This window comes from Scomber japonicus, chromosome 10 (assembly GCF_027409825.1).
Source record: "Scomber japonicus isolate fScoJap1 chromosome 10, fScoJap1.pri, whole genome shotgun sequence".
NCBI lineage: Eukaryota > Metazoa > Chordata > Actinopteri > Scombriformes > Scombridae > Scomber > Scomber japonicus.
The window spans coordinates 2233231-2258901 of NC_070587.1; the positions used below are offsets into that span (position 1 = coordinate 2233231).

At 38.9% G+C, this 25671-nt stretch overlaps 1 protein-coding gene across 1 annotated transcript in view; it reads left to right on the forward strand.

Moving 5' to 3' along the window:
* The window catches only part of ntrk1 (neurotrophic tyrosine kinase, receptor, type 1), a 44615-nt gene that overhangs the window by 16250 nt on the left and 2694 nt on the right, over nt 1–25671 (forward strand). The window contains exons 5-17 of the mRNA XM_053327387.1: nt 2508–2576; nt 4372–4526; nt 6158–6300; nt 7560–7698; nt 9638–9970; nt 11216–11233; nt 11350–11408; nt 11508–11610; nt 12967–13122; nt 13879–14009; nt 14911–15083; nt 18333–18573; nt 21879–22037. Of these exons, the coding sequence (XP_053183362.1) occupies nt 2508–2576; nt 4372–4526; nt 6158–6300; nt 7560–7698; nt 9638–9970; nt 11216–11233; nt 11350–11408; nt 11508–11610; nt 12967–13122; nt 13879–14009; nt 14911–15083; nt 18333–18573; nt 21879–22037 (1879 nt within the window). The remainder of the gene's footprint in view (nt 1–2507; nt 2577–4371; nt 4527–6157; nt 6301–7559; nt 7699–9637; nt 9971–11215; nt 11234–11349; nt 11409–11507; nt 11611–12966; nt 13123–13878; nt 14010–14910; nt 15084–18332; nt 18574–21878; nt 22038–25671) is intronic.

Here is a 25671-nt window from a genome sequence, read left to right on the forward strand (position 1 = left end):
ATCCAATAGTCACCGCCTACTTTTTAAAATGATCATCTATAAAACTAGGCAGCATTAAACCTCAAAATTTCATCCATCATGTCTCTCTTCGGTCTTACAGTCCAGGCCTGAAGATGAATAATACCATGAAGACTTATCTATTGTTACCATCAAATCAGTCTAATTATCACCAGCTGACCCTCACCGCCACCATCTTGTCCCCTGGTTTTACTAAGCATGTGCGACATGTCTGATGTTTATCTGAAAGACAGGCGGGTTTTGTGGACCAGAGATTGGGGTGGGGGCGGGTGGAGGATGAGGTAGGCGCGGGTGAGCTTGAGAAATTGGAGAAGACATCCACCAGTCACCTTTTACTCGCTCACTTTGGCGGATTATCGACAACTGATGCATAATAAATACACTCCACTAAGGGTCCATTATCACATAATCAATATTTCACTGTGGGGGGGAGGGGGTGGGGGTGGGGTTGGGTGTAGTATAGGGGCTTCTGTGTGACAGATGTATTTCTGAGATTAAGAGGGACTGACTTTAACTAAACTAAGCAGTCAACAGGAAGGCTAAGTCAGCTTTCCTTTCTCTCTCCTTCCTCTCCTGCTTTCCACTTCATCCACAAACCTCCTGGAGTTCAGCTGCCTTACACAAAAATACTTTCAGGTTTTAAGACCAGCTAAAGGAGGAATGACATGGTATTCCTGTCTCTACTGTCTCCCTGTGGGGCCGAGGAGGAATCGAACTGGTAATGGATAAGCCCCAATGGCTAACCCATCTGACATGAACTTTTGGGAGCAAGGAAAACAAATATTTGAACCCTTGGCCCTACCAGAGCGAATATATATTGGCTTCCATGTGCGCACTCTCCCCTGTGTGGCTTTTTTGTCATCTTCTGAGGGAGTTTTATTTACAGCTTGGTTCCTTGGCTCTCCGAAGATCATTTGAGAACTGCTGTGATGATACTTTAGTGGCCTGAGAGGATTGACAGGGGGATATTTAACATTTATCTATCACAGCATTGTTATAATAGCCTGACATACAGAATTTGAAGTAGGATAACATTATTGCCATGTTTGCATTTCTCCAGTTCGCTGACAGTGACAATGCTAGCATGATGACATTAAGCAAGTAATATCTGATGTCAAGTCCGCCATCTTTGTTGAGGAATTGCTAATTAGCACAAAAGACAAAGTTCAGATGAGACTGAAGGGAATTTGTCTTGTTGGGGTATGTTCGTGTGTGTTGGTGGATGAATATTTGTACCAAATTTCATGGCTACCCATAAAAACAGTTTTCCCATTAATAAAGGTGGAATTCGTGGATTTTAAGGGGATGATTAATTGATCAATTAATGGATTACAATAAATTATTTAATGGGATTTTAAGGGGTAAAAAATAAACCTAAACATAGACCAAAAACCATAAAAACTACCCCTTCATTTAACTTAAATTAGGGTTGTTTTTAATTTTACAGTGGTTATTGAGACACTTCACACAAAACCACATGCAAACCTCATGGTTATGAAGTCACCCTGTACAAAATATGTTGATCCATCTGGCAGATGTTGAGATATTTCACAGGATAATTAAAAACTTGTGTTGGTGGCGGTAGAGGAAAAGTCAGACATATATATATCTGTACCAAATTTCAAATATACTGTATCAGCTTGTCTAATCTGAACAGTAAAAATGTCAAGGGAATCCATCCAGTATTTGTTGAGATATTTCAGTCTGGAACAAAGTGGTTGAACTTGTATATACTGCATGAAAACTAAAAGTTTCTATAGTAAGTGACAAACTTTTCCTGCACATGTAATTCTGTGGAGTATTTGAGTTTGTGTAGCCGCCTTTGTTGTGTCCTTCTTCCAAGAAGTGTTTGTCACTCTGGACTAATCACCTAATGTACTGAACGCTAAGCAAACACTGAGAGGTGTGCTGAAGGTGTTTGTGAATGTGGCTCCTAGCTGTGTGAAATACTTGCCAAGGTAATTGATCAGAACCCATTTGGATGCATTAACGTTTTCCACAGAGAGTGATTCAAAGCAGGTACGCATTATTCTGAAAGTGAGCAATCAAATCACAGCGTGACTCAACTGCAGAACAGGACTGGACTGCAACAATGAAGAGAACATTTTTTACTTGAATCTTGTATTTATTTAGGCTGAGAATAGTTTAATTTTCTCTGAATGTCTTGTACTCTCTCAAAATAACACTTGAGCAGATGGTTGGATGGCAAAACATCAAATACATTGCCACGGTACAGTTGCCTCATTGTGTATATGAGGGGGTGAATCAACAAGTTTCTACAAATCTCTTTGTTCAGGGGGGGGGGTCCTTCCTCTAAGAAAATGCTGCTTTTGTGCCACTTGTAAAAGTAAAATGTCGGCAAAGTAAACGTACCACATGTAAAAGCTTTCCTGAGCTCAGTACAGCAGCGCAGGTTAAATGACTGTTGTTACATATAGCAAAGCAAGTCTTGTTGATTGTGCATTGTGTCTTCTCTCTTTGTCTCATAGGAATCTGGCGTCAAACTATCTGGAACACATTTCCTGGAGGGTGTTTCATTCTCTGCCTCTGCTGAACCTGTGAGTTCTTCTAAATTCAGAATGGTGTTAATCATTTCATTAAAAAAAAGTATAAATTTCGATGAGGTCAGACTGGCCGTAAGGGAATAAACAATCTCACAATAGTCGATTCTCTCTCTTTTTTCTTTTTGGTAATAGGTTCAAGAAGTTGTACCCGTTCAACCCTATTATATATTATTTTGAGTTTTGGGAGGGAAGGGAGTTACAGATTTTCTTCTCTAAGTCAAAGAAAGGATCAGAAGAAATTTAAACTTTAATTTAAGCATTTTCAAAGCTGGGTTGTTTAAAATGGGGCTGTGGTTCATCTTCCTCCCTTGGTGCAACTCTTTCGGGCAGATCTGAACACAGTGATCATACTCTGGTGAGGACCAACACAACCCAGTTAAAGAAGGAAGTGGTCTCAGTCTGGTCACAAATTAATTCTGGAGCGCTTAATTTGTGGTGGGGAAGTGATCTGACCTCAATCTGACCAAACTACTATAGGCGTATGGTGTAAGTTTGAGCTGAATGATTCCTGTAGCCAGGTTCACTTTGCATACCGGCATATGGATGAGCAAAATCAAGAGTTGCTAGCAGCTAGCCAGAGAATGAATCAAGGTCCCACCTAGACTAACAATGAAGAACAATGAAGTATGTTACCTTGATATTTGGTGAGAGGATTTTCTTCAGAAGCTTCTCTTAGTTTTAATATTCTCAGTCTTGCTCCAGGCACATACATTTTGGTTCACTAGAGCACAACAGGTTTACCATTCACTCATTCACTGATTCATATCAAAGCAAATGATAGGTTTGAAAATGCCCTTAGTGACAAACATCAGCAAGTAGATCTGCAGCTTGTAGATGATCTGTGCACGAGATTCAACACAAAGCACTTTACAGACATCAGTGTTAAGGGTTCACTTTTGTTTGTGGTCAGGTTTGGATTTAAATGGCAAACTATCATTTCTGGTCAAAAGCATTTACATTTGAGATCTTGTGTGGCTGAGGCAGCTGACATCCTGCTGACTCACCCGCACAACAATCATTTACTGATATGCATCTTTGAGACTTGAGAAGTTTATTGGATGTAATGACTCACATACAACAATACAGACAGCTGTTTTGGAGTATTTATGACACTCAATGCATTGTGTACTCAATGTATTCATTGTTTAACTGTTTCTTCTATAATTATTGTGTAAAGAGAAAAGTCTTTTTTAGCCAGTGGGTGTCATTATTACAGTCTCCTGCAGTACCGACTGTGGCCACAGTACCTACTGTAGTGTCCTCACAGCCCAGCACTGTTCCATATATAGACATATGGTTGATCTGAATTTGGACAATTGGACAAAAACTATAATATACTATAAAACTATAATATACAAAACATACTTTGATATCCACATTTCATCAGAAAATATGGTTGTTTTTTTCCACCAAGGACAAATGTGTTTTTTTTAACTTTAATTTAGGACATAGCAGGGAGGTATTTGCAAAGAGAAAGACATTATTGAGACATTATGATGATAAATATATGTTAAAATTCTGGTTTGATGATTTATGATTATGAATACAAAGAAACTAAGTATAGTCCTAGTATTTGTTGGCCTTTCTGTGTTGTGTTTTTGATGGCAGCAACACTTTTTCACTGGTTATGGCTCATTCAGATCTTCAAAGATGAGGAAAATGTATTTTTTTTAAAAAATACTCATGATAAATAAACTTATTCTTTAATTTCTCTATAAATATCGTATTTACAAAGTTTGAATTTGAAGCCAATGACGTTTATTTTACTCCTTTTTTCATCATTTCTCAGGGTTTTGCGGGACAACCCTCTCGTTTGCTCATGTGACCTCCACTGGCTCCAGCACTGGCAGCATAATGAACGCGGTGACCTGGACAACCAAATGTTGTTTTGTATCTCCAATGACCAAGAAGTACCCCTCAACTCTTTGGTGATAGATAACTGCAGTGAGTGTGGCTTTCATTTTGATATTGTGAATTTATATATTGTTGCTTATTGTTACTTCTTCAGTGTGCAGAATGATTTATGGGCAGAGTTCAACACTAAAAGGATGTTTTCAAATCTTCTGAAGGGCGAAGGTTTCTCAGTGCTCACCTTAAATCTGACTTAAATGTGTGTACATACATACGAGCATGATTTGTGACATCCCTATGGAAGTAAATCTGTGCCATCTGCTTGTGAATTTGAATTTTTAGCACTGCATTTTTTTGCATCGAATTTCAAACACTGATTTTTTTTTCATTGAAATCAGACTTTGAATTTTAAATGCTTTTGAATTTCAAGAACTGAATTTTTTTTTCCTCTGAATTTTTTCTAATGTTTAAAAAAATTCAGTGTCTCAAATTCAGAGTCAACATCCGGGTAACTAAACAGAAGCAATCGATCCCTGAATCAAATCGTTCACCATAAATAAAATGGCAAATACTCACCGAAGCGCCATCATTGTTTCTGCCGGTAGCTGACATAGCTGAGTGGGCTTAACCGCATATCTTCACCGCCTTCCTGTGTCGGGGGTCACAGGACAAACGGAGCGTAACTTGATTGGCTGGATGGTGAACGATTTGATTCAGGAATCGATTGCTTCTGTTTAGTTACCCGGATGTTGACTCTGAATTTGAGACATTGAATTTGATGCAAAAAAATTCAGTGCTAAAAATTCAAATTCAAAAGCAGAAGGCACAGATTTACTTCCATACATCCCGAATCAGAATCAGAATCAGTTTTAATGCCAAGTAAGTTTTCACATACAAAGAATTTGCTTTGGTCTGATGATGCATAACAATAAACACTGTGTGAGGACAAATAACTGGCAAGTACTGCAAAATACAAGAAACATGTAGTGACAGGGAGACAAGAGAAGATATGAAAAACTGTCATATGAATAAGTATGTTTGTTAAAAAATAATTGAGCTGTGCAGTTTTTTGCAAAAGTTAACAGTCTGAAGTAAAATAGTGAGGAGTGAGTATTCAACCTTCATAAATGTGAGGTGGAAACTTGAAACCTTCAGCACACATAAACTGAAAATTGACTTTTTCCAGCCAAGTAAGAGACATATTTTAAAGATTATAGATTTTTCAATGAGGTAGAAACAGTAGATCTAATTTAAAAAATCCAACATAAAAATCAAAGTAAGTGTCCTTCCCATAGTGTGATGAATATATGAAATGATGCAGCTCAATCCAATTGGCTTGAAATGGGGTGGGGGTGGGGGGGGGTTGTTTCTTTTCTGCATATACATGTCTGTAACAAGCAGGTGCATTGAGCTGAGTAGGCCAGATCTCACTAATGAACCATTGCTAGGATGTTGCTTAAATAAATGGTCATCATTGAATGCATTTCATTTTTCCAAACAACTAAGATGAGCCAAAGAAAGTGGGTCAGCGTTGTTGATTAAATCTCATACACTGGGAACATCTTGTTGCCAGGAAACATATAAGAGAGTTTTCTGGCTCTGTGCTTTTTCTCTGAGATGCTAAAAAAAGCTCATCTCTACAGTCACCACCACCATCACTACCTTCACATTGGCGAACTGTGCTCATTGCTATGCTCTCATGCTGTCTCCTCTGCTGTGCTTAGGTCTGCCTGAGGTGACTATTCTCCCCTCCAACAACAAGACTGAGCAAGGAGGCAATCTGACTTTTGAGTGTCATGTGACAGGAAGTCCCACTCCTGAAGTGAGATGGCGAACAAATGAGCTCTACTCTCCCTTCTCCACCAAGGTAATGGTTTGTAAAAAATCATTAAACAATCATGATATGTAGCAAAAATAAAAATAAATCTATGTAATCATGTCATGGAAGCTTCAGCTCCAAGCAATCGCAAAAGTAGGAGTCATATTTAATTCAGAAGTTAAATGTTAAGCTAACCACTGAAATCCAGCTTTAAACAACTCAGGACCTTTCTGTGTTTTGTCTGACTTGGAGAAAAAAACTATCCCTGCCCTCATGTCTTGCATATTTTGGTATTATTAAAAGTTTAGTGTGGTGGTGGTATTCTGTATTTTTTCTTATTGTCAAAAATTACAAAAACCTCTTTATCCTACATGTATTGCAAGTGTGACCAGATGCTGCTGTGCCATAGTAACATAGACCTCCCTTTGGTCCATAAACTATTAAAAACTACATCAGTGAGTCAGACCTTTTGCACTGGATGATATGTTCCTTCACTTCCATTATCACAGTCACTTCTTTTCACTCAGTCCCACATATGCATCCTCCTTAAATCTATATTTACTATTTACTCCTGTTTGTTTAAGGTTTGCTAATAAACTACTAATGTAACTTTTTTTAAAAAGTCTGTGTAAAGGAATAATAAATATATGTACTGAGTTTTTCACACCAAAGGAAAAATGAGTAGCTCTCCCTCTGGCTGGCAGCCTCCTATCCGCTCAGCTGGTGCCAAATTTGCTGGCGGCTCCACCCATCAACATGTGCTTAAACTGGGTTCAAAATAACTCTTTGACTGCTAATGTTGACCAAAAATGGACCCATTCACCAGTAACAAGGGATTATCCCAATCGTCTCCAATGAAAGTTTGTAAAGCTACAGGGTAGTGACTATGAGTATGTTTGGTCTAGTGTTGTAGAGCCACCATTTCAGGCATACCCAAATAAACCCTATTATTCTTACCTCCCTTATCTTCCTTTGTTTGTCGTCTTGGTTATCTTAGTGATCTCACTTCAACTTGATTCAGCTTAAAAATGTGCTTTCACTCTCTCTTTTTTTTAATGTACTGTTTCTTTCTGTTCCACTTTTCTCTCTTTTCTGTGCTGTGAAGCTCTTTAGATCAACTGTGCAGTTCTTAAAGTGACATAAATAAAGTTCAGTTGGGTTCAGTACACCACTGATTGATCAAAAGTAGAGTAAATTGGCTTCCATTTCATCTTTCAAACCTGTATAGCTCTAAGTGATCCATACATAGTTCTGAATTGGCTGCATTAACCTCCTCTGCTCTTTGTGTGCACTCTCGGCCGCTGCAGATGAAAACCTCGGGCTCCACAGTAGAGCTGGTCCTTTACCTCTCCAACGTTTCCTCCAGTGACAACCTGTACAACCTGACGTGTGAGGCCGAGAACCAAGCTGGGCCTGGGGAGGACATGGTGCAATTGGACATTGAGTGTAAGTGCCTGCACAATAAAACCACACTCTCGAAACATTCACAGGCTCAATACAAGTCGCCGGGCTTAATGGAGATTAGGGCCAGAGCACACTGGGGCCATTTTTCTAGTGCAGGCAGGGTGGACAGCCAGAGAAAAGAAAAATGCACTGTGCCGATTCCTTTTAAATGCCCCTTCTACAAATACGAGTATGTTCCCACCATGCCTCTAATGGAGCTCTTTGTCATCTGCCATTCACTTTGGCGACTGGTGAGAAGTGTTAAAATAATATGAGTGAAGTGTGGCAGGTATGGCTTCCCATTTAATGCAGACATACAATGAGAAATGAGAGGACAAAGGAGAGTGAACTTACTTTACTTCCCTCTTAAAGAACTCCTTCACCTCATATACACTGTACTTCTAAATTACAGCTGCAGTTTGACCCAGGAGACTGACAGTTATTTTCTCATTTCAGACACATTAGCACCTCTGAAAGTTGAAGAACACTGAGAAATGACAGCATCCAGTGGTTCCACAAAAAACAGAGTCAGATGCATTAGTGATACATTACTGAAAATACTGCCCCAAACAATATCATATATCACCAACTCAGTGATGCTCATTAGAAAATAAAGCCAAAAAGAGCGGGGGCGCCAATCAGCTGAGGCCAAACGTACGAGCATCAAGGGACAGATAATGAACATCAGGAAAATGGGGCTGATAACTGTGCTAAGATCTGATTTAAGCCTGTGCTAATGGACTTTTCCCTCCTACTCCGGAAAACCGCTTCATCCGCAGTGATTGGCAGTCTGTAAATGCGTTAGTGCAGCTAATCTATCAACATCAGCCCCCCTGGTGGACGGACACTCGTTAACCACTAGTCCTTTAATTACTCTTAATTACCTCCCAGAACAGTGGGTGTTTACTGCTGAGTGGCTCTCTGTGCCATTGATTCTCAGTACTTGTGTGGTTCCTTTCCATGGAAGACCAACAATGTTCTTTTTCTAAATCACTTCCTTTTTTTTTGGCTATTTTTTTTTTTATATCTTTAAAGTTAAAAGGTGAATTCAGAAAAAAAATATGTTTTATTAATATCCAAAGGGTTAACCATGAATCTGCCTCTCTAATAATACCACAAATCCTTTTGTGTATTTGCGACATTGTTCATTGTCTAACTCTGCAATGAGGTCTGAGAACCGGCAGGCTCATTAAATATAATTCTAGCCCTCCTTTTAACCCCCGCAGTGAATAGATGATTAGTTAAATGTGATAAATAGTGCTAATTTTCACTAAGTGTAACAGACTTCAGCGAGCTCTGAGTCAAGACTTCTCCGAGCAAAGAGACAAAATGCTTCAGTATCCCCTTAGCACAGCACTTTTCTGAGGCTGGGTCACGGGTTAAGAGCAGCAGAGTGGCCCCATACAAAATGAGGGGTCTTTGCACTTGAGAGAGTCCCGTTCGATCTAAACGAGGCCATTTCCTGTAACTTCATGTCCAGTGGAGCTTCCAGGTAGCTTTTGTGGTCAGGGGCACACAAGGACCAGGATTCATTATTCATAGCAGGTCAGCACAGGTTTGCAGTGCAGATGGAGAACATTGATTCATGGAAACTGCATGAGAACCTTTAAGGCACTTGACTTTGCATAAAACATGATCAAGATGCAGATTCAGCATAAAATCATTGCATATAAACCTGTTGAATCAAAGGTTTTTCTATAATTATTTTATTAATTGGTAAAGTAAGAAAGCTTAATTGCTTTCTTGCTGAGAATTAGATAAGACTCTAGAGGAGTTGTAACTGGACAGAGGGTTAGGGTTAGCTGTTTCTTCTTGTTTCCAGGTCTTCCAAGTCTTCATTTTCTTTGCTGAATTTCCTGTTTTTAAAATACCAAGTAAGGAGCTATATACTATATCCCTCCTCTAACCACCTGTGACTTCCAAATCTGTCATCTCACCACAGTTCCAGCCAAAATCCTCTTCCTGAGGAATGCAGAGCCGCAGCATCACTGGTGTTTCCCCTTTGCAGTGGACGGCAATCCTGATCCAGTCATCACCTGGCTGTACGAACAGAAGGAGCTCAAGGAGACCACGTACAGATTCACCCAGTTCATCCCTGACGCAGCTGACGGATCAGTGAAGCATGGTTGTCTCTTCCTCAACAAGCCCACCCACATCGACAACGGCAACTACACTATGATTGTGAGGAACAGACTGGGAAAGGATGAGGCCACTGCCACCGGGATGTTTATGGATAATCCCTTCGACCCGTTTGATCCTGAGGGGATAATTCCAGGTTCAGTTCCTGACATTGTTTTCTAGCTGCAGTGTTTTGCGAGTAGTATGCCATAACAGTCATCACAATTTTCTTAATAACACTTCGCATTTAGTTACCCAAAATGAAAAATGAGTTACTATTCTTGTGCACACTAAAGTAAAGTCCAGGCCTCACTCACAACAACACATTTCCAGGTCCTTGAGTTCAAAAAGTATAAAAAGGAAAAAGTTAATAAATGCAGTTTTCAAGCCAAAATGATGTGCATCAGATTATATTCAATGAAATTCAACAAATTCAACAGATTATGTTGAACTAAGGTCAGCATATTATTTTTTATACGTGTATATATATTGAATATACACTGTGATAGTGGCCATAAATGTACTGTACCTACTGTGAATATTGCTATAGTGTGTACAAGGAGCATTATTGTCCTTGAATTTTGAACTGAATCAACTCTACATTGTACACAGACATACTGTATGTTCTGTACAAGTTAACAAAATATAAGAATAAACTTTATCTCTGGAGCAACACAAATTGCTTAACATACAAGCAGAGAGTTATAGCATCTACACTAAAACCCTTAACCCTTAAACAGGCAGGAGTGGAAAATTAGATGTAAAAAAAATCCCAATTTGATGTCACTAGTTATGTCATTTGCACCTAAAGTAAAACATTTCCACTCATATTTTTAATATATTTTGGATTTTATGAGTTGTATCTCCACCAGGATGCTTTGCCCTTATTAAGGTATAAAATGGTCATAATGGTAAAAACACTTAAATGTGTTATTTAACATAGAAAAGTTAAAGAGTTCTGCTCATTAATATCACACATACTAGTTTCTAAACTGATTTTTTTATCATTTCTATCAAAGTATAAACCTACAACAAGCTTCAATTCTACCAATTAAAGGCTCATATACAATTAAACAACCACCTTAACCCATCATGCTCCTTAAAGAGTCTGTATCTCCTGGTGCACGTTGCCTGTTTAAGGGTTAAAACAAGGATGAATACGATGAAATTAAATTAAATGAAAAAGACAGGATAAGACAATATAAAATAGCATAGATAACAATAGTAAAAAGTTGTGTTTGGAAATGTAGTTTTAAAGTGATTTATAATAATAAGTGGTATTTAAGAATGTATAAGATCATCACTTTGGTTTCATATTAAAACACTTTTGAATTTTACTCTTTGGATCTATTGACTATGTGCTCAGAAATATGTTTGTGCTCTCTCTCCTCTCATGCCACAGTCCTCGATGTGGATCCAAGTAAGTCTTTGATCGATTTTCTTTTTTTTCCTTTCTTAAAAATCTCAGCATGTCACCTGAACACTGTAAGAACTTGATGTGACACCTTCCTTACAAATCTCATTCCTGCCCCTCAGTTCCTACAAATAAATCAGACATGGACGTCACAGAGAACCTGGAGAGTCGAGTGTTTGTGGTACGTCTGACTGTGTGCATCATTATTCCCACTTCAGGAATGGCTGTCAGTGTGTATACTGAACTGCAGGCGCTAACCTCTGTGTCTTTGTTTGAACAGGTTTCTGTGGCCGTGGGTCTCGCTCTGTTTGCCTGCGCTTTTCTTCTCATCATGGTTTTGGTTGTTAACAAATGTGGCCAGCACTCCAAGTTTGGCATTCACCGTAAGTCCTCACAATTTACTGCTGCACGCATAAAACAGCTGCTAATTGATAAAAAAAAAGGGGTGGATGAGGAGATGGATACCACTTTTATTTTAGTTTGAATTCTAAATATGAAGGTTGAGCCAGGAGGTAATTAGCTTGCAAAAAGACTAGAAACAGGCTCTGTTCAAATTCAACCTACCTGAAGCACACTAATTAACACTTTATATCTTGTTTGTTGTCTAATTTTTAAACTAAGAGAAATGTGAAAATGACGAGTTGTGGTTTTCCGGGGAGTTAACACTGAAACCATTTTTGAACAACTGGTTTGGAGTATCCTGAAAAATATATTATTGCAGCAAATGACTGACGTGGCTTTCTGTATCTCTCATATATAATTAAATTTCCATATCTGTCTGTTATATTTCCTAGATGTATTAGTCTGATAAAAAGACTTCTAACCCAACAGATGTCACTGACTCAGCCCAGAAGCACATCTCAAAAATGAATGCGAACCTGAATGAGCCGTAATCAAACGTTCTGCCAAAATTATTGTTTCAAATCACATATGCTTCTGTCAGGCTCTCAGAAGGTAATGCACAGGAGAGACCGGCAAATATAGGATTTCCACTGAGCTGTAACTTTGCACACAGGCAGCCGCTGTGTCGGCCGAGCTAAAGTGCCTTAATTACTGCAAGAGAACAGCAGCAGAAACCTCCCTTGGCCACCGCCACGTGGTGTGGGCCATTAAAGAAGATGGATGGATGGATGGATGGATGGATGGGTGGAGGAACAGCTAGACGTGATATAGCTCCACTCGGACCCCACCCCCGAACACACACACACACACACACACATATACATACTCACATCTACCCTTCTCACTCTCAAAGTGCCTAAGTGGGCCTGATTGCCTAAGTGGACCCTGCTCCCTCTTTCCTTCCCTCCATCGCCTCTGTGCTCTCTCTTTGTTGTTCCATTTTCTACCGTGTTGGACTCTGGGGGTTCTGTGGTTTGCCTTGCTGAGTGGGGTTTTACAATTTGGGCCCCACTTGTTTGGCTTTTAATACGCACTGTAGTCAGGGTTGCTAACCATTCAGGCTTCCTATATGGTCATTTTTTTCAGTTCAATGTGGCCTGATTGCTGCATGGTTGATGATGGTGATTATTAGAGCTTGTCATCATCTGTCACCATGGTACCAAGAAATGTGCAACCAAGTTGGTAGCGGAGAACGTTGATTCCTCCCGAAGAGAGGAAAAATGTGTTGTTCTGAATTGCTTCTTTCTCCAGTGCAATCACAAGTAGTTGAAGTTGACTGATTAGATGTTACATATCTCTCAGTTTTGCTTGTTTACGCCCCTCCCCATTTCATTTAGGTTCATCAGTTTTGGGCACTGAGGATGACCTGGCTGTGTCGCTTCGTTTCATGAATTTTGGAAACAGCCCACCTTCCTCGGATGAAGACTCTGGTTTATCCAGCTTCGTAGAGAATCCACAGTACTTCTGCGGCATCATCAAGGACAAAGACATGTGTGAGTATTGAGTTTGTTTCCACTCCACAGCAGGGTTATTATAGTTAACTAAAACTAAAACTAGCAATGAAAAAATAATTTAGTTAACTGAAATTAAAATAAAAACTAAATAAAAACTACAATGAAGAATGTAAAACTAACTAAAACTAAACTGAACTGCAGATAAATTCAGCTTCGTTACTTCCTGTCCTGCAGCAGCCGCTATGCTTCGTGGTTAAAGAATGAAATTAAAATGACTTATATATGATATGATAAACCATATTTGGTGTCACTCATTCTTTCATCCTTTTCAGCTTCTACAAGTCAAGACTTTCTCTTAATACCTGAAACACTAAAACTAAATAAAAACTAAACTAAAACTACTAAATCACTTGTTGAACTAACTAAAACTAAACTGAAATAAAAAAGCAAACTGAAAAACTAAATAAAAATAAAAACTAAAGAAAATTTCAAAACTATGATAATAACCTTGCTCCACAGTTGATGTTTGATGGTTTGTTACTGTTAATCCACAGGGACATATATATGTGCCTTTCTTCATTATCACACATAAAAGTTTAGTTTCCTAGTTGTTGTGTTTGTCTGCAGATTACAGAAAGCACAGAATGAGTTTCAGAGAGGACAACAAAGTAAACTAATGTAATAAGTGGTGAATAAATCTAATTAACTTTTGGGTGCAACAAGATCAAGTTTCCATAGATGTTTTCACCCATATGTCCCACCCCCCTTCCCCCATCCCTTTTTTTTCGTGATTAGGCGTCCAGCATATCAAACGGCAGGACATTGTGTTGAAGTGGGAGCTCGGTGAAGGAGCGTTTGGCAAGGTCTACTTGGCAGAGTGTGCCAACCTCAGCCCCGACAGCGACAAGATGCTGGTCGCCATCAAGGTGAGTGGATTCACGGTTCCTCTCCAAAGCACTTCTACCATTAATGTGCTTTTTATTCCTTTTTAAGGTTCATTAATGACACCACATCGGCTGTAAAAAAAAAAAAAAAAAAAAAAAAGTCTAAACATAAGGAGAGAGTGCTGAAATAATAAATTAGCAGCACATAGTTTTGCTCAAGTAGGCGTTAAAATACCACTGTGAGATTTTAAGAGACAGAAGTAGAACTTTATTATAAAATAATAAAAGGGGAAAAAGTCACAATTAGCTTTTGAAAAAAGTTTCACTCTTGTGTGAAATTTTACAAACATGAAAGGACAGAAGTTCAACCCAAAACTTCTTTATTGGCAGGGTTTACAAAATTACAGTTGACTTAAAGTATGCATTTTCAGTACTGAATTAACTATTAACATGACAGACAGCAAAAAAAACCCCACTATGACAGAGTGAGGGAGTAAGGAATTAGACTGGACTTAAATATTTCATATACTGAAATGACATCCTGTGGTTTCAGGTCAGATGTCTTTGTTTAGGACAGTCAGGTTGTTTAATACGAGGCTCTTGTTACAACGGTTTAATGCAAACCAAACCACAGCAAATAAAAATGGGACGATGAATCCTCTGCCCGGGTTTATCATCCCATTAACTATACATATGCATTGACTGCCTAAAAATCCTCACTCATAAGCAAGAGCATTATAGCATAAGGCATTCTGGGCCTACTCAAAGAAACACACACATACCTCAATGACACACACACACACACACACACACGAAAACCTCAGACGATCACATAATCTCCTATTATTACACTCTTTGTAATGCTGTTCATTTAAAGCATTTCCTTTAACTGTGAGACCAGGAACTAAAGTATTTATGTAAATGTAAACCCCTTGTGTGGCAGACTCTGAAGGACGCCAACGAGTCGACCCGGCAGGACTTCCAGAGGGAGGCGGAGCTGCTGACAGTGCTCCAACACCAACATATCGTGCGATTCTACGGCGTCTGCACGGATGGAGAGCCTCTGGCCATGGTGTTTGAATACATGAGACATGGAGACCTCAACCGCTTTCTTCGGTATGTAACAGACCTGCTCACGATGAACACATTTAATTCATTAATTTGTTCAACTTAATGACATGCTGCTGCAGATTTGTTCCTCATCTCAATAACTCTGTAAAAGAGGATTCTTTACTGTACATCAAAAGGAGCATCCTCTATCATTATTATTTTCAAGTCCCAGTATCATAACAATTAATGCCTCATTGTCTGAATTCACTCCTTTTTTTTTTTTTTTTGCTGTTTCAGTCATCTCAATTAGGCCCTTTGTACGGCGTTCCCGAGAGTTCAACACACTGCAATTAAAAAAAAAAGAAAAAAAAAAGCACACATTCACAGAGCAGATGACAACAAACTCATAACATACAACACATACAGTAAGCAGCATTTTTTTTAAAAGAAGAAGTTGCAAAGAAATAATGATAAAATTGAGTATCACAGTCACCAATCTTGACAACACACATGCTACATAATAAAACATGCTGCAATTAACACTGCCAGTTTAATGTGTGGGAAACTGAGCAGACAATGTATGATTATCTGAGTTTTAACAGATTGATTCTCACATTCAGACACTGTAAGACTCACTGCACACATATATAACAAATATCTGTAGTGTTCGAGTTTCTCATTTCTATTTCAGTCATCATTTCTATGTGGTTGTGTTGTATTCATTTTAAGTGTGTTCCTCTATTTTGCTGTGTTTTCTATATTTGAAGCACCTTTTTCATGCCACAAGGTTCTCAGGGTCACATTTTTCAGCTTTCCATTAACACTCCTTCCTGCAAAGCCATCAGTGTCTTTGAGTAAAGCACTGAAACACACCAATGATTAAAAAATGTGAATTTGGTCAGTGACTAACAGCGAGACACTGTCCTTTACTTTTAACTGCTAATACTTCAACAAATAACAATCCTGCCTGGACATATGGATAAATGACTGGAAGCCAGAGTGAGTGTCTGATGTGTGCCTAAAACTTAAACCCTCTCAGCTAACCTTAGTGGACCGCTTGGTTCTAGTTGCTTACTGTAGCATAGCTGTGAGTTTCATAGAAATGCATGAGGGAGTTGTGCAAGCAGTATTTGTATGAGGACAAGTGTGGAAGTGTGTTTGTTCTTGACACTGTAAACTAATTTCTGATGCTCTTCTCCCCTTCAGCCATCTCTGCACTTAAAGGTCTATCAGGCCCTTTTTGCACGGAGTCTAAATGATCTATGCAACTAAAGATATTCAGCATTTCAGGAAACTTATTTATCTCTGACTTTAATCCAGAATTCCAGGATAAATTATCCACTGTCTTTTGCTAAAATGTCAGCAATTACTTGTCTTTACCCCATAATTTCTCTTGCCTTTTCTTCCTCTATGATTCGCATCATCCTAATGTCACAGAAAAATGGAGGCTGTGGTGAAATGTATAGAAAAAAAACTCTCTGCTGGTTAAGTTAGAAATGAAAAGAAATCATGTAGCAGGTTTCATATTATATGCAAATGTGCTTTACAGCATGTCAAGGCACAGGGCAGATATATTATCCACAGGATGTTCTTATATAATAATAATAATAATAATAGCAAACAGAGTGAATTTCAAATGTGGCAGGATGTTATTTGAATACTGATGGATGCAGTAAAAACCAGATCCAGTGCTTAAGCAGACATTTCCATTAACTGTATACTGAATTGATGTGATTCTGAGTATAATGGTGCAAATTTAGTAATAAATCTTGAATTGTTGCATAAAATGGCAGCAGAACAGATTTAAAATATGTAATTTTGATCGTTTAAATTGTAATTTGAAAACATCATCATTCAGCTAGAGAAGCCACTGAGGACTGAGACAGTGTTGACCTATTAGAGCTCACTTGGCACCTGGGAAACCATCTGAAAAAAACTATTAGAGCAGACGCAGTGGATGCTGTCTGCCAGGTGTCCTCTACAGGAGACAGATTGGGAATCCATGCACACAGACTTTGCCTGAGATATATGTTCACGAATGGATGGAAATCACATTTCCAGCAGACAGAATGGGTGAGATGTCTGAGGGCCCCCACAATGCAGCTGCTTTCCCACCCTGCCACCTGCCTTTTAAACTAATAGTGATTGTATAGACAACTTCCTTTGTAAGGAGGGGACAAAGTGGAGAGGAGAGATATTAGGATGGATGGAGACACATCATCAGTGATCTGCTCATTTAGGCTGGAGTTAGACGTGAGAGTGGGTGTTTATGATCCACAAGAACAACTGTGAAACGGTAGTGGAGTCAGTGTGCTCTGCATCTCTGAATTGCATTATTGCAAATCAATTGTAGGCGTATTACAAGCCTTATGTTTTCTATTACCATCATTGTTAAATGGCTTTATTATGGCGTGGTCATGCTGACCATGTCTATAATGCTCTCAAGATCTCACATGAATCAGAAATATCTAATCTGCAGATTGCATGCCGAGGTCATTGTCCTTCAGGTCATCCAAGGTTGATGCCATAGTTACCAACATATTGGGAGACCAATCCCAGCGTTGGATTCATCTGAACAGCCAATAGAAACAGTGAAGAATAGCAGAGGCCAACATGTTCTGCTCTTTACAAATGGAAATATTTCTCTTCATATAACTCCCTTTGTAGAAGAAGACCAAACCAATTCAGTCTATATGATAATAATCCCACTGCACTTCAAAAGAGTAAAATAGTCTGTGCTCTACCAACAGAGATGAGCAAAAATGACTAGATCTGCAAGAACAATGTAAACATATCTGATCTCAAAACCCCTTTTAAAAATTACAGACAGCATTTTATATACAGCTAAAAAGCCTTTAGAACATTTTTAGAACATTTAATGCTGTTATCTGCCTTTCTGTGGCTCCATCTTTATGTTAAATCTAAATAAGAGATTCACCTGCTTACTTAGATATATAGTTTTTTTGCAGCAAAGACTGTGTTCACAACCACTTCAACTAAATAAAGAATTAAAAGTAAGATATTGCCAAGTTGAAAAATAGACCTAATAACATACTCCCAATCACCCATGACATTATGTGTCACCCAGAAGTACCACAAACTGCCCTGATGGCGGTTTATTGTCCCCCTTTTGTCTCTTATTTCTTCACTATCAATTGTATAATAATATCTGGGGGGTGGGGGTAGATCACACCACACATCAGGGAGAAACTGCAATGACTGGGGTTCAGTTGTCTCTTTTTCATCTCTTATTTCTTCACTATCAACTGTCTAATAAATAGAAACAACCATATGTTGCTTGTGTGTCACCCGCAGAGCTCACGGCCCTGACGCTCGTATCCTCGAGGAGACGAAGATGCCCCCGCTGGGTGAGCTCACTCTGCCTCAGATGCTGCACATTGCTGCCCAGATTGCTTCAGGCATGGTCTACCTGGCGTCGCTGCACTTTGTCCACCGTGACCTGGCAACCCGCAACTGCCTGGTGGGAGAGGGCCTGGTGGTCAAAATCGGAGACTTTGGCATGTCCAGAGACATCTACAGCACAGATTACTATCGGGTAAGAAGCTGGAAAAGAGGAAAGAATGTAAAGTTTTTTTGGTTCAGGGTGGAGTTTTTTTTGTTTCTTTGATTTATTTAACCCTTTATTGGGCAAATAATTATATTTGGTAACTTCTGTAAATATCCCAAAATATCCTTCCTACCTTCCTTCCTTCCTTCCTTCCTTCCTTCCTTCCTTCCTTTCTTCCTTCCTTCCCTTCCTCCCTGCCTTCTTTCTTCCCTTCCTCTTTTCCTTTCTCCCTCCCTCGTTCCCTATTTCTTCCGTCCTTCCTTCCTTTCCTTATTTCCATCTGTCCTTCCTCCCTCCCTCCTTCTCTCCTCCCTTCCTTCTTTCCTTCCTCCATCCCCCTTTCTTCTTCCTTCCTTCCTTCTTTCTTCCCTTCCTTCCTTCCTTCTTTCCTCCGTCCTTCCTTCCTTCCCTTCCTTCCTTCCTTCCATCCATCCATCCTTCCTTTCAATGAGTGTCCTATAAAGGGTTAATTGATGTTTTAAAGGGTTGTTTCACCCAAATTACAAAAGATGCATTTTACAACTTGCTGCTAGTGTTGAATATCAGATTGCTGTTTGGGTTCTGCTTGCCCAGACCTTAAGATATCTGTCTCTGAGATTTATGTTGCCACCCTAATACAATGGAAGTGGTGCTCAAAACACTGAAAGAAACCCCCCATGTCTTTCCAAAAACTATCTACATATTCCCCTGACTTCCACAGAGCAGTTTCTCTCTACTGAAAGATTAATCTTGTTGAAAAATGTAAGTGATTGGTTGATTTTGGCTCATAATACCCAGATACAGGGATATGGTGAAATTAAGGGTATTTTAATAATATGATAATGAATGTCATTCCTTTACCTGGGACTGCTCATCTTCATCTTGGTCATGCAGTATCAGTGAAGATCATATAAAGTAAAAAAGCTCAGAGGTGTGAGCTACAAGTCCAAACTGCATTTTACCCTTAATTCATTTTTTTTTAAAGTGATGCTTTCCATCCATCTCATTATTCTTATTAAACCTTTTGTTTTAGGTCTTTTTCCTTTAATTATGTTTTCACTTTCAAGAAACCACCCAAACCAGTCTAACTCTACAAAACACCCAATTTAGTTTTGAGTTAAAGCTATCAGCTAGTATTGTTATATAAAAGTAGTTGCTCAATTTTTTGAAACTTAAAGGATAGGTAAAACTTTTGTTCAGTTTTTGCTTGCTGTAATCATCTTTTCTGTCTCTATTGGCTGATAAGAGATCTCCTCATAATTCACTTGTGATGTAAGTGGTGGGGGACAAAATCTACAGTCCTCGTTCAAAAGCACCAAATGCAAAAAAACACAGTCTGATGTTTATCTGAAGTTACTATGATTATTTTGAATCTTCTTTTCAGTCTTTTCAGTACCGCATTCCCTGTTTTTTTGTTTTTTTTACCATCCCTTCACCACCGCAACAGCAAGTCAAATTCATAATTCATTTTTAAAATTTCTATAAATCATCAAAATTTAAATACATGTAAATAACTGAAACAAAAATAAATAGAAAAGTATCCGTAAGGGATGAAATTAAAACAATTTTCTCATTATATTAAAAGTTAAACAATGACTGGTGGAACAAAAAAAAAGGGAATATTGTACTAAAAAGAATATAATAGTAAATACTTAATCTGATGAACTCAGACTGCTGGAGCCTAAATATCATGTGCAGATAAACTTTGGAAACACTTCCATTGAAAGGATTACAGCAAGGAAAACCTGTTTCAATGTGCATAATGGATCATTTCAATGGACATAAGAAATAATGAGAATCTACAGTATCATTTAATGCAGGGGTGTCAAACATGCGGCCCGTGGGCCAGATCCGGCCCCCCGAGGGGTCCAATCCGGCCCACTTTCCATATTCCTCCCTTCCTTACATCTTCCCTTCCTTCCTTCCTGTCTTCTTTTTCTTCTTTCCTTCCTGTCTTCTTCTTTCTTTCCTTCCTTCCTGTCTTCTTTTTCTTCTTTCCTTCCTGTCTTATTTTCCTTCCTTCCTTCCTTCCTTCCTTCCTTCCTTCCATTCTGCCTTCCTTCCTTTATTTCTTCCGTCTTTCATTCCTGTCTACTCTTCCTTCCCCTCCTTCTTTTCCTCCCTTTCTACCTTCCATCTTTCCTGCCTTCCTTCCTTCCTTCCTTTCTTCCTTCATTCCTGTCTACTCTTCCTTCTCCTCCTTCTTTTCCTTACTTTCGTCCTTCTATCTGTCCTTCCTCCCTTTCTTCCTTCTATCTGTCCTTCCTCCCTTTCTTCCTTCCATCTTTCCTTTCCTCCTTCCTTTCATCTTTTTAATGATCCGGCCCATGTGAGATTAAATTGGGAAGTATGTGGCCCTTAAATGAAAATGAGTTTGACACCCCTGATTTAATGGAAATCTGAAGTAGCTAGAGTAGACTTTATTATTAGATTGGTGCTTTCTGAACTATAACTACTGCAGTAACCTATGAAACTATGATGTACTACAGTATGCGTCTATATTTCAAACTGTTGAATTCATACTAAGGTTGCTCATATGTTGCAGTTTGAAAAGCTTTTTATGGGATTTGACATTGAAAAGGCCTAATCACCTAAATGTATTAAGCAGAGGTCGTCTCTATTCCAGCATCATTTAACTCTTAACACTTGCTGAGTTTACACTGAAAGATGTATTCCCCTTCTTCATGTGTCAGTGAAAAAGTGTCAAGGACTTGATGACAGAGCACAAACAGCTTAGAGAACCACAAAGTTATCAAAAATTACAAACCAAAGAGATTACACAAACTGAACTTTTCTATTTTAAATGAAAAAATGCTTAATTATGCTTAATTCTATCCACAAAGAAAATGCTTTATATTTCCTTGCATATTTAACCCTTAAAGTGGAAAATTAGATGTAAAAAATCCAAATTTGATGTCACTAGTTATGTCATTTACACTTAAAGTAAAACATTTCCACTCATATTTTTAATATATTTTAGATTTTATGAGTCGTATCTCCACCAGGATGCTTTGCCCTTATTAAGGTATAAAATGGTCATAATGGTAAAAAACACTTAAATGTGTTATTTAACATAGTAAAGTGATACATTCTGCTCATTAATATCACACATACTAGTTTCTAAACTGATTTTTTATCATTTCTACCAAAGTATAAACCTACCACAAGCTTCAATTCTACCAATTAAAGGCTCATATACAATTAAACAACCACCTTAACCAATCAAGTCTGTATCTCCTGGTGCACGCTGCCTGTTTAAGGGTTAAATATATTGGATGTATCGTTAGCATACATTACCTTGTTTTCCTACTCAGGTGGGTGGACGTACAATGCTGCCAATCCGCTGGATGCCTCCCGAGAGCATCATGTATAGGAAGTTCACCACGGAGAGCGACATCTGGAGCTTCGGCGTGGTCCTCTGGGAGATTTTCACCTATGGGAAGCAGCCCTGGTACCAGCTGTCCAACAGTGAGGTGGGTTGAGAGTTAGTGGACTACTATATTGGCTGAGGAGACAAAGGAGACATCCATACAAACATGCCTGTGTAGTTTCAAGCTCCCTATTTAAAGGGTCAGTTTGTGCAAATTATTGTCATGACGATGCAGCTGAATGTGCTGCTCAAAACTGCACCGAACTTGAACTTGAGCTTTTCCATTTTCTTTACCCAGAAAGAAAAAAATGAGAAGATTAAAACCACCAGCTCATGTCTGTACGCTAAATACTGCATGAAGCTAAACCCAGCAGCCAATAAACTTAGCTCCGTCGTTTTCCCAGCAACCACAAAGAAGTAGTCCTGCATGCAAATGACCATAAAACCATAATGTGTCATTTTTTACACTTTGGTTTTAATGGGATTAAACAGTTATATTGTGTTAATTAATGATTTTATGAATTGGTGGTAATGGGATTTTTTAAAAGTCTTTGTTTAAAACCAGGCTAGCTGTCCCTATCTGTTTCCAGTGTTTGTGCTATAAGCTAAGCTAACTAGCTGCTGGCTTCATTTTTAGCTGGAACACAACAATGACCTGTTGTTGCACCATTTCCATTTCCATTCATCCGGATGCTGCTGCTTCCTGTGTCTTGTTAGCATACAAGCAATAGAGTGATATTGATCTCCTCATTCTTGGCAAAAAACATATTTCCTAAAATGTTGAATTATTATTTTAAGCTACATTTAAGAAATTAAGAAACACTAATTGGTGGTGGTAAAATGCCAAGAAATGAAGAGGGCAAATAGAAATGCCTTCCACGCCTTTAAGGCAATGAAGGATAACACAGAAAGTGACTTATTTGTTCAAAAGGAAACTCCACAGGGCACTTTTGGGTGCAGTTGGTGGTCCTAAATGGCACTAGAATCAAGAGCACAAACAGGACTTTAGTAAACGTTTCATAATTGTGTGACTGTTGGGGATGGAGGACACTCCAGCCAGAGAAAGGTGCTACATTAAGTCCAAATTCCTCTTGACAGAGCGCTTTGTCTCTGCTGTAGTGGACAGAGTTTAGTATTTCGCTGCTACGTTTTAACCTAACACTCTGCGCTCAGATTTCCTGTCAGACATCAGAATTTATTTTGCCATGAAGCAATCGAACTTGATCTCAAAAACCTCAACAAATGAAACTAAAACCATTTGAGTGGTTAGTGAATAAATGGATGAACTCTCCCTTTACAGGATAGGTTCACACTTATTCAACTCCATCTTGAAACAACAGTCAGTTGCCCATCTGAACACTGACAGAGGTTTTCCTTGCTGTAATCATTCCTCCTGTTTATACTGGCTATTAAGTAGAGTAGGAACAATAAGAAGCAAACAGACGGACCTTGGCATTAACAAAACTGTACTGTTGAATGATATCTACTTGATTTGACACATTTGGACGACTTCAGCTTTATATTAGCTTCAGATAAACATTTTAAGTACATTTTTTGCACAGACTGGATTTTGTCCCCCATCTCTTACATTGTAAATGCATTATGAAGACTTGTGATGGTCCGTATGAACAGGAGGAATGTTATAGTGTTCATTTGGGCTCCTGACTGCTGTCTTTTTTTTTTAAAGCATGATTTTTGCAAACACATTTAGCAGCCTCTTTCACACAATGTAGACTATCAGAACAAAACATGTTCACTGCAGTCGTGTCCATAACACAGAGCATATGATGCTTAAGTTTTATGTGGCTCAGTACTCTTGAACTAATCAATAAGTTCATAGTAATTAAGGGCAGTCCAGTCTAGCCTTTTCAGCTTAAGCACCAAGAAGTGGGACTCCATTGCAACCACAGCGGCGCTATTATAGGCCGAAACCCTCTCTTCTTTCAAGAGAAGGGTAGATCACTTTTCCCTTGCACTCAATTCTAATCTCATTGGCTTTCATTTTTGCCCAGGGCCAATGGGCTTTAACCTCGTTAACCTAATCTGTCTCGGCCAATGAGGGACAGGTGCAATTATCATGTTGCCTAAATACGCAGTGGCTGAGATCAATCATCTGCCCCCCCTCCCCCCCAAAAAAAACTGACCGACAGCGGCCATTTTGGGGCAACCGTTGTTAGCCTTTGTGCTCCAGCTGTGAGGATGACTGACAGGCCATTTTGGCGTGAAGTGGCTCGCTGACAGGCCTCTTCTGTTCATGTGATCAGCACCAAGGTTAACAATGGGGAAGAGATTGAGTCAGTAACCCTTCAAATGGAGAACGCAGTGAAATGCTCTCTCACATCCTCGACAGTGATTTATTCACTAAGCAGCAAGAGCGTGTGAACGTAATCAGTCATCGCAGCCGTTAGTGTCTGTGCTGGAGATTATTCAGATTTTGTCTGCTCTCATTTGTCCCAGAGGTCTCCGCTAATAGACACATCTGTAAGTCTGTAGGCACTGAGGCTGTTGTGCTAAAAAAGTATCTGTTAAAAAATGTGTGTCCTTGATGTAGCATTCATTGATTGACAAAGCCTCTCTGAATTGAACTGATTTGAAATGAATTTGAGTACACTCTGTGATATTTAATGGTATTTAACCAGCAGATAGTTTTGATTTTACTTAAGCAGGTTTTTTTGATCGGCCTTTTGAGACTGCTGCCACCCTAATTCAAAGGAAATGAATGTAAAAAATATGAAGAAAAAAAGCACCAGTAGCATAACTGACATTTCCAGAGTGTGTTGAGTTGATCTGCTAATATGAATGGCGTCATTATGATTTATATTTAGGAGAACATTTAATGGAAGTGAATACTCAGAAGTACTGCTTTATGTATGTATGTTTGACTTGTGGAATCATAGCATCTAACATTGTAAGATGCATCTGTACTGTATGTATTTTATTACTCTATACTTGAGTTATAATATATACTAAAATTAAAGAAATGAGGTTTGGGCTACAACAGGTAGACACATTATATCATTATATGGTTAACAGTAGATGGCACCGTTTTCTATTTCTTCTCCTTATTGGTCCAGTCAGGTATTACTCTATCATTCTGAGTCCAGTTCAGTTAATTATTGATCTTAGCAGTTTATTGGCAATCAAATAAGTTAAAGCCAATTATTTCTGCTCACCATGTGTTTAGTCATTGATCTCCGATCTCCGATCTCCTGATTTGCGTAGCTCCTTCAGAACCTGTATCAGTCTCTGGTTCATCCGTGACCCCTGCATCGTCGTTTTCCACCTACGTTTGCCTTCTGTTCCTATGAAGTCATTTTCCAGTCTTTCTTCCTCTGAGATTGTTGTTGAAATTCAAGTGGCAGCAGTCCTTCAACAGTCTGGGTTGAACGATTGTTTTGCAGCTTTTGGAACTTCATGTGTTTCTCCTTAAGTTATTTTTTAAAATATTGTTGTATTCTTGTTAGGGCTGTCAGCATTAACTCGTTTATCGCGATTAGATTAGTGCAATCCATAACGCGTTTTTTTTTTAAATCGCATTTTAATGTTGCAAGCCTTTTTGTCCCTTCTACTCCCCCGTAGACGGCTCCTCTAGCTGTAGCGCTATGCTTTGAAGTGGCCTCCTGCAGTAAACCTACCGCGCTGATGGAAAGTAAGAGAGCTACTGGACTTTTGAACGGCTTGTTTAACTTTAAAACACTTCCAGACGCTTCAGTTGACAAGTCAAAAGTAAAATGCAA